General features: G+C 38.1%; 1 protein-coding gene across 1 annotated transcript; it reads right to left on the reverse strand.

The window, feature by feature from the left end:
- Positions 1-2,944: 2,944 nt before the first annotated feature.
- Positions 2,945-8,537, reverse strand: PTP4A1 (protein tyrosine phosphatase 4A1). Its single transcript, XM_024731403.1, has 5 exons — positions 7,032-8,537; positions 5,671-5,763; positions 5,201-5,331; positions 4,210-4,284; positions 2,945-3,484 (listed from the first exon to the last, which is right to left on the reverse strand). The coding sequence occupies exons 1-5, from the start codon at positions 7,134-7,136 to the stop codon at positions 3,367-3,369; spliced, it is 522 nt and encodes a 173-aa protein (XP_024587171.1). The 5' UTR covers positions 7,137-8,537; the 3' UTR covers positions 2,945-3,366.
- Positions 8,538-10,541: the final 2,004 nt, after the last annotated feature.

Raw genomic sequence — 10,541 nt, forward strand, 5'->3', positions numbered from 1 at the left:
ATTTTAACATACTTCTTTTGCAAGCCAAAACCTTTAGGTAGAGGTTGTGTTGGTGTAGATACACTGGCTTTTATTATGGGATACCCAGCAGTTTAAATTTGATGTGCTAGTCTAAATCCCATGAAGGCAGGGACCAAGTCTGTCCTAATCACTTTGTCTTCAGTGCCAAATACATGGCATATAATGTTCACTCAATGGACACCTGTGGAACTACTGCACAATTTCCTGATTCTAGTGAACTGAAAATTCAGTAGCTCTTTCAGGGCTAGAATTTTGCTTCTTCTTTTGCCCCAGCCCTGCCAACAAACCACAGACTATTACTTTCAGAAAGAAAAAATGCTTCTTTCCTCGAAGGATATGTATGTATTGGATTTACAAAAAGCATCTGATAATTAAATTTGGCATTTAATACTTGAGTTAATACTAGCAAACATAAAACTAAGTCGTATATATGTAACACTAACTAGTAAACCAAATTACCACAGCTACCTTAGTTTTATCTAAATTAAGATTAAATAGGCTTAAATAAGCACCTATGATTCCCTAATAAGCACTAAACTTCTTGACCTCTATTTTGGTTGTTTGGAAACCTTATCCCCTAATGCTTAATATTTCAGTTCTGTGGGATGTTGCTGTAGATATACTCTTTAAATATAAATCCACTCTATAAGTGACGTGGTAGTGACTAACACTGTGTATTTCTGGCTTTTCAGTACACGATAGATTGCATTTCCCGTGCTGAGTGGCCAGTTCTGTCCAATGAGTTGAATAAAAGTGATTAAGCATGATTTCTTAGTCAAGAAATTTGTGACACTCCAAAGCCTTTTTTGCCTTCTGTCACAACAAGCACTGTCCCAGAGTAGATGCTCCAACAGCTTGGGTCCCTCTGACAGACATGACACTTAAGTGACAAATAAATCCCAGTTACTCTCAGGGTTGGTTGTTTCTGCAGCATATCTTAGCCTATCCTGACTTAATTCAAAAGGGATTTTCTGCAGAAATAAAAAAGGTTTTAATCTAAATGAAGAAACTTACAAAATCAATGTTGTGGAACACTTTGTCCTTAAACAAAATGGGCTCCATAGGCAGGAGTTTGAAAACTTATATAAGAGCTTTAACAACTGGTAACATAAAAAAATGGCCAGGCATATATACATAGTCACAGCTGTGTGGTAGAATGGACAGTCACACAGGTTTGAGTCTCTGTTTTTACCACTTATGAGCTCATCACCTAACTAGAGGCTCATATCCCTTATGTGTAAATGTGGGATAACTAATATAGGATTATAAGGTAATTGAATTATGAAAATCACTTGACAATAAGATCTTTACTATGTAAGTAGCTATGATAGCTACATTAATCAACTGATTAGTCTGGCAATATATATCAAATTATAGGATTACTACTAATTCTTCCATTCACAACTTAATGCATACAACAAGCCTAAGTTTCAAGAATGGAGCATATTAAATGCTAAACTGGTATGAAAAAATGGAAGCAAATTCTTTAAAACATAAGATGGTGTATCATCTTTTTACTCAAATTTTGAGGCTTTTAGTCAGCTGTAGCTATTTTTTTAAAAAAAGGGTTATCAGACAAGGACATCTCTTCCTTTTAGATTAACACGAGCTATGCAAAAGTATTTCAGATTACTGAAGGAAACGTAACACTTATTAAGACCTCACATGCCAAAAATGTGTCTGAATTAATTTCAAAACCTATAAAGGTATGTAATTATTGATATGCTAATGAGAAGACTGGTGCTCAGAAGTTAAGTTGCCCAAAACCACTTAGTTGGCGGAACTGAGCTTCAAATCATGGCCTTCCTCCACGGCAGTTTCTCCTCAGTACGTAAGAGTACATTGGTTCATGATTATCTAAACCTTAAAAAAAGTTTATAACGGAAAGCACTTTTAATATTAAATAGCTCCCTGCCTAATTATAAGGAGCTTATCACAACGCCAACTTCATTTAATCCTTCATTTGTTAAAAAAAAAATCCACGCTTCAAAGGGCAGTAAGTGAAGTGCAATTCTTTCATATTGTTTTCTACAAAATAAGTTAACTTTAAGCAAAACAACTTCGATGACGATAAATGCATTTCATCATTTATTTAATGTTTAAGCTCTCGCACTAGATTTTTACAAGCTGGTGAACACTGACAAATTATTTCTCCCACAGAACTATAACCACATGTTCCCAGACAGTATAAATATATGGTTGAGCTGACATTAATACACATCACCATTTTATCAATCACATAATAAAACAAATTGTCAAGTATCCAAATATTAAGTTACACAGCTCAAAAGGTATATAAAATATTAAATGTCTGCTCAATTCATTAGCAGAAACCCACTTTTTTTTCTGCAAGAAAGGTTGGGAATCACACTTCAAACAAAAATAAGTTGGTAAACAACTTCAGATAAGTTTGAAAAAAAATTACAAGAATTTCAGAAATTTTATGATTAAGAATTGTTTTAGCTACCATAACAAAGTATTTCTACCTTTTAAAAAAATATTTACTAAATTAAAGCGCATATTCTACATGTTCTGCACAAGACAAAGGCAACATTTTACTAAAAATACTTAATAGCCCCCTCCCATTCCTTTTTTCAGGCCCTCCCTGTAAGTTGCACCCCAAAGTGCAAACATTAAAATTAACTGTAAGGCTTTTTTGTCTGGAGACATTAAAGACATGTGCTTCTGTACAATGTAGATTTTCAAAACGGAGGTCTTCCATGACAGCACAAAATGAGATTTATAGAAAGACATTAAATAATCACTGGTAAGACTTGGTTAATTAAAAAAAAAACGAACGAGCAAATCTGATGTATACTGGTATGAATGTGGAAGATGTAAACATATTGTGATCAAATAACCTTATAGGCCCTACTTTCTATGTTTGAAACGATGGAAAGAATAAAACACATAAGGTCCAGAGTTTTCATAGTTCCTGGGATTTTAGTTCGATACGATACTAAAAACAACAAGAATTGTGCTGGGTATTTTGGCACCTAGTCTTTCTAAACTTCTTACATACTGATAAGAATCTGGCATGGAAACAGATTTAAAGACATGAATGACTCCATACTGCATGATTTCAGGAAAAGTCAATTGGTACAAACGATAAGCACATTTTCAATGCTGAACAGCAAGAACCCTTTGCTAAGTGTCCAAGTAGGTTGATCATAACCCAAACAGAGGGTGCAATTCTGCCAGCCTTGTGCCCTGGTAAAACTGCGTTTCAACACTCCTACGGAAGTTTCATCAGACTTCACCAAGCCAACATGCTGGCTAACATGTACGACAAATCGCGTCCTGTCTAGGTTCCACTTCCAAGCAATGGCATCAGGCACCCCAGTTTTACTGAATGCAACAGTTGTTTCTATGACCATTAGAGTCTTTGAAGCGCAGCCGCATTTTAGGACGATACTTCTCCAAATACAAAAGTTGCTTGCTGTTAAAAGCTCCACGCCGCTTTCTAGAAGGAAGAAAACAAAAGACAAATTAAAGCAAAGTCCCTCTATAATTAACATTTACTGCTCTATAGGAGGCAATCATCACCTTTCTTGTAGCAATTTATTTTTTGATTATTACATTGTGACTTAATGTAGAAATATGGATCAGCATCCATGTGTAAATGGGAAAAGGGCCATAAAAAGTTAATTTTCTAAATCTTTTTGAGAGGTAGTTATAAAATAGTCCAAACTTACAAATTCATTCATATAAAGTCCAAGAAAAGGCAAAACTAACTTATTGTAATATGAGTCAAAAAGAGATTGCCCCTGGTGGTTGGGAAGATGACTACAAACAGCGTGAGGGCACTTTCTGAAATGATCAAAATATTCTGTATATTGCACTGAGTGGTTATTTTATTTGGCTGTTACCATCCATTCATCTACCTTTGATATCTGCATTTTAACTAACTATACCTCAATAAAAGGGCAGATACACAAGCAACATATTCAGTCAAGAATTTAAAGTAAAACAATAATTTACAGAATTATTACTGGACTAGAATCTTTGTAATATGAGTATCTACATGGAATGCAAGATACTCCCTGGTGGTAATACTATCTTAAAAATGAACAAAATGGTCAGATAGGCTCTTGAAAAGAAATTGCTTTCCTAGTAATATATTTAAATTCGCTAACATTCAACGAGGAAATAAAAAGTGCAAACGGAAAGAACGTATTAAATACATACTGTCTTATGAACTGTACTGCATCTTCGTATTTCATTCCACCTTCAATTAATGCTAGGGCGACAAGCACTGGAGCTCTGGTAAAGTAAGAATTATAGTAAATTATTTTTCAAAGTCAAATCCGGGAAAATTCAATACTCCGAACATTCCCCAATCCGAAAGCACTATTATTTACCGCACTTCCTATGTTAATACCTATGGAAAATGTTGGACTTCATGTTAAAAATTAAATTAATAAAGTACCATTATTTTCATATCAAACCCAGGTTTTTAATCTATAACCAAAAAGACAACTATGTCCTTAACTAATACAAATAAGCCTAGAAATTAAGACCTGTATCACTAGAGAGCAGTCCTGAAAAAATTTAAGGGAGAGGGTAAATCGTGACACGTGTGGACAATATTTTCTAAATTCCAAGCAGTGAAAAATACTTTCCACCTAAAGATCTTCTGGAAAAAACTGCTTTCTTTGTTTTATTATCAATGAGACTGTGACATGTTTCACGCCAGCCTCCCCAGGGCCATGGTCTGAGCAGTGGGGGACGAGGGTGGTGGTAGCAATTTACAACTACGGACACGTATATTTTGGCACTGCTGTGTAGTGACTTCCTACTGAAACAGGATTCTCTAGGATCAAGAACCCTGCCACAAACTCACCATATGCAGTGCAAAAACACCTTAGAGACAATTCATGATCCTTTTTCCAATGAGCTTGGACAGTGGTTCCCAATACTATGGATACAACCTAGAACACACAATTAAGTAATTCCGCCCACATGGGCAAGTACAAATTTCAGCGACAGCATCTGTCAGTTCCAAACGTACTGGAACACATTACTGCTACACTCACCTACTTTTAAATTTAACTCAGTCAGTAACCTAACAAAGCAAATTGATTCACAAACTGACAACCGCGTCTTTATGGGAGTCAAAATCAAGCTTTAACTAGAATGAAGACCAGTATCATTAAATGGGTTTAAGAAATTCTCTTACCTCCCAAGGCCTGCAACACAATGAACAGCAATACAACAACCAGGGTCTTCACGAAACTTAATTTTCACAAGACTTAACCAATCATCAACAATCTGGTTAGATGGTGGTGCGCCATCATCAAAAGGCCAATCCTAAGTCAAAAGAATACACGTTTTAGACTTTTAATGTAATTGGTATAATAATTCTAAAATTCTAACACCCAAATGTTGCCAGAAGCATTTTCTTTTAACGTTTAAACAAGTGTTTTATGAAGCCCCACTGTCAATGAAATGCAAATACATGCTGAGTCTTTATGAAGATCTTTTATTGCTTCAAGCCTCTGCTCAGCTTCACCTTTATTTGGACCTTAAGACAGTGTATACTTTTGCAACAACTTAAACAATTAAGCTTTCTGAAGCCAGTGGTTTATCTGAATGAATAAACTTTGGTAGCACAGCACTGTGAACACATGGGAACCATTAAACACTTACGAGAACATGGATGCCTTCTTTCTCCACAAGACTAGTGTCATAAGTTGCTTCACATACTCTTACTACTGTGGTAACTCCGTACTTCTTAAGTTCCTGGATAAAACATATATAAAAAAGCACATGCGTGAGCCATGGCCGCTGAGCCTGCACGTCCGGAGCCTGTGCTCCGCAGCGGGAGAGGCCACAACAGTGAGAGGCCCGCGTACCGCAAAAAAACAAAACAAAAACAAACAAAAAACCAACCAAACAAACAAAAAAGCACATGAAGTCTTCATAACCATGTCACTCTTGCTCACCATTTGCCATTTTGATCACCTCTCTAACAGGTTAACAGAAAATCATGTATGTTTAACACGGTCTTGTTAAGTCTTATTGTCACAAGCCTTGTTTTAGGTGACAATACTAAAATAGCATTAAAAGGAAAGGGAATTGTTAAACATCATATATTTTTAATAAATGTTATATTACAAAAGAATCCCATGGCCCTTCACATACTGAAGTCGTTTACAGTCACGGTAACCTTGGCTAGACGAAGCACTAACAAAAGAGCAAGTCGGGAACAAAGGACCAAAGGAATCACTCATGACTATAAGCAATCTGACTTGACTTATATTAGCTCTTTAAACTTTTGCTCATTTGCAGTGCAGTGTATAGTTTGGAACCTTAAAAGTATGTTCAGAGAGTAAAATCTCAAAAATGCGGTGTAAAAACCCCGCACCATTTAAGACTAGAGGCTTTAAGACCCATAGTGCATTATTACTAATTATAATTCTTCTGGCATTTAAAAAATATACAGACGACAATCAAAGATAAAAATATTTCTATGATCTGGAAGGCCTATTTGTTGTTTGATTATCTCTAGATATTTATAGAATAAAATGTGTATGCATCCAAATAAATTATTCAGCATTACAATCCTTCCAGAAATAGAATGAGTAGATCAGTAGCTGATAATTACATTCTAAGCATCAAAAGGGGGCCAAGACATAAACTAGTCCTGGTTTATAGTATCCGTCATTATGCTAATAAGCAAATATGTGAGAAACCCACAAGCGGAGCCTCCCGCCAATTTCTAGTAAGATAAGAGCCATACTGTTATACTGTCCACATATACACTTAAGCAAACTGTGAGGCATGAAGAACTAGATATTAACTTATAAATCTAAACTAACTCAAGTACATGTTCTCCTCAAAATGTATAAAATAATAATTCACCTCTAACGTAAAGACACTGGTACTTCTGAGAGTTGGAACTGTAGTCATAACACCTCACAATTTCCAAAACATTTTATTTTGTTACATAAAAGGCTCCACTATTAAACTACAATCAGTTCAAGACATTAAAAAGCATCAAAACTTACCTCTATAAATTTGTTTAGGGTCGCATTAGTTGGATTGTGTGTAATAAGAAATCTCATGTTCTTGTAAGTGATTTCCACAGGAGCTGGGCGGTTCATTCGAGCCATGTTAATTTAGTTAAAAAACACTCAATAGGGTTATGAAAGAATTTAAAAGACTGAACACAGAAATGATGCAAAGAAACTGAGTCTACTTCAATATACTCCACTTGAAATTCTCAGTGCTTTTGAGTATGAAGTTGGGAGTAATGGGAAATGAAATGAACCTCCTGACAAGAAGCAGCAATTCTTCAATCCAGTAATACTGAGGCAAGAGAAAGGAAGTGCACTGAGGTTTACCCCATCCAGGTCAGAACTCTTGTAAAAAATGCTCTGTGGATTTCAATTCAACACTTCTGTGTCCAGGTTCACCACTCTTATGGGGGCTTCTTGGTGGAGTAGTAATGAATTTCTACAGTTCACTTGTCCGCATAGAGGTCGTGCTGTGCCTGGCAGTAATCTCCACTGCCCTTCAGAAACTCCATAAATGTGTGACCAAGAACACCACAGAACTGCTGTTTAAAAGAAAGAGAGAAAAAAAGTCGTTTTCAATTCAAAAGGAACATGTTATGCTTTGACAGTATTTAAGGGCACAACGATCTTTCCAAATCCGGGCCCAAGCCACCTTTTAAACTTTTACTTGAACCACAAAATACAAAGGTGATTACAGATTAGATCAATAAGCAAGGATTACTTTAAGTAAATACCCCTCACATCGTTACATTGGATGAATATCCCTTACATACATTCTTCTACTAATTACTCCTTTTAAAACCCGGCTACTTGTTTTACATTCTTCTAAATTATCACGTACAACTTTCTACATTGATTTTTCCAACTACCAAAATATTTTTATGTATTACAAAATTCAATATATTAGTCAATATATGCTTAAAAGAAAAAAACGAAACTGGTTTTCAAAATGCTCCCATATATACTATTTCATTTGATTCTTAACAACCTATTAACTTATCATTCCGCTTTAACAGGTATTTCTCATCTGAGTCTCTGGAAATTAATCAACTTGAAATCAAGTTTTCAACTTACGTGAAAAACATAAGCGCGCGCGCACGCACGCACACACACACACACATGTACACAGAACTTCCATTTATAACTATAAAAAAGACGTTCATAATTGTAATAGTCTTTTGTATTTTAAAACCGAAGTTTCAGGTATCCTGTCATAAACTGAAATCTAATCGAAAGAAAAAGTAGTGGTGGTGGGATGGTGTAAATTACCTTACATTTCTTTCACAGGTCTCAAAAGCAAGGTAACTGCTACCACCAATTATACTTTCCCCAAGTTCCCCTTAAAGATCTAAATTAATTTTATGTTAGTATCAAATATTACACGAATATTCACAGGATATTTTCATAATATATACACGGAAAACATTGATGTTGACGTTAGTCTTCTTCCAAGTAGTTTACAAGGAGCTTGTGTGGTTGGGAGTAAACAGAGGACTAAAAAAAAAAAAAAAATTAATAGCAGGTCAACAAGAGCACTGAGAGCCAGCCACTGCCCCAAACTCTTCACAGGTATTCTCATGGATAATTTACCAAATAAAATCTTTTGAAATCAAAAGATTCCCTTAGTTTACTATGCTTAAGTTTAAATTTAAGCATTAAAAAAGGCTTAAAACTACATTCAAACTATCTCATCTCATTTTCACTGAGTCCCACGCTAGTTATAGTTTCTAAAAGAACGCTGCTAAATTTTGAACAATAATTCGTATGAAGATCTAGCCAATCACAGAAAACATTAAGTCAAAAACCCAGTTCATTTTTCTGTGAAAATAAAGGAACTAGCCTCAGGAATCATGTCTTAATAGGTGTCCCATAAGGTATGGTAAGGTAACTTTCATTAATCCAAATTTGTTCAAACCCACCCTCAGATGTTACTTCATCAACTTGTGAGCTGGGCTAAGAAAATCAATGATTAAATTGCCACTGAGGACTTTGTTAACAGTGTGACAGCACTAACTGGAAATAATTTCAATTATACTTTCCCTTCAAATCCTACACACTACTTCCTTAGAATAAAAAGTGTATTCTGGCGCCTTTCCAATGACAAAGAATTAAAGTGATCTGCAAAGCTGTTAAGGTCAAGGGCTCTTATCTCCGTATTCTGATTTCCGGTACTACCTTTTTTCAACTGAAAGCCGATTTCTGAAGAGACAGTATTGCACACCACCGATTTCCATACTGAACAGCCGAAACTCCTGTTATAGCTGAGTTTGGCCATATCCACCCCTTTCAAGCAAGCGGTTTCATGAGAAAGCAATACAGAAATAAGTCCTTTGGTGACCTGGTTATTTTTACTGAGTGGAGGCACCCAGTGGCTGGGGGGGACGGGGACGGGGACGGGACGACGACGGACAGACGGACGATGGATTTCCACAAGCGCAGAAATGACCACTAATACCTAACATCTTTCTCTTCTGCCCGAGACACTCCCCTATTCCCCATTTCTCTGCCCCAGGAAAAACCATCCATGATAGGAAGTCTGGAAATATCAAGGAATTGTTCCCCTCCCACTGCATATAACCGCAATAATACACACGGGGGCATGGGGGGCCAATTTCTGTGCAGAAGCCTAAACCGATCTGTCCTACTGCAGAGTCCGAACAACAAATCTCTGTTGTGTCCAACGATTCGTTGGCGAGTCTGTTCCACATCTACTTGTGCTTTAGATAACGCACCCGGAATAAAGCATGTGTACAAAAAAATACTGCTCACTCCTGGGAATGATCTGGTTTTCTGGTCTCCAACTTTTCTACTGCCGTCAAACAAAACTCATACGAAAAGAGTAACAAGATGGGGCTTCCCTGGCTGTCCAGGGCTGAGAACTCCTCGCTCTCAGTGCCCAAGGCCCGGGTTCGATGCCTGCTCGGGGAACTAAGATCCCACGAAAGCGGCTCGGTGAGGCCAAAAAAAAAGAGAGAAAAAGAGAGAGAGTACCAGGAAGCATTGGCTCACAATCTGGATCCGAAGCAAGCCCACGGTGCCAGCTACAGCGCAACAACCTCACACACTGGGAACGGTAGCGGGTTCCACGGGCACAAGCTCAGCCTCACAGCCGTGGGTGTGGCTCGCCACGGCGCCACAAGCCAACAGAAGGCAAGCACACGGCTCGCCAGGGGACACTCAGGCACAGCCCAAGAGCCCGCGATCGCAAGACGCCGCCGACCCGGCCCGCCCCGGCGCAGGACAAGCCTGGACTCGCTCCCGCGACGAACGGCTCCGAGAAGGGCGCGCAGCCTCACCGGCCCGCAGTCCAGGGGGCCAATACGCGCGCCGAGGCGCCCTTGCGTCACAAGCCCTCCCATTTATAGCGCGCCTGACGTCCGTCCCCCCCGGCCACCAATCGCAGCCGGGCCCTAGGTCGCGCGCCGACGAGCGGGGGCGGAGGCCCGCCCCGCGGACGTCACGGAGCGGCGGCGGCTGCCGGTGTGAACCGGTTGATGAATG

This window comes from Neophocaena asiaeorientalis, unplaced genomic scaffold, assembly GCF_003031525.2.
Source record: "Neophocaena asiaeorientalis asiaeorientalis breed wild unplaced genomic scaffold, Neophocaena_asiaeorientalis_V1.1 scaffold80, whole genome shotgun sequence".
NCBI lineage: Eukaryota > Metazoa > Chordata > Mammalia > Artiodactyla > Phocoenidae > Neophocaena > Neophocaena asiaeorientalis.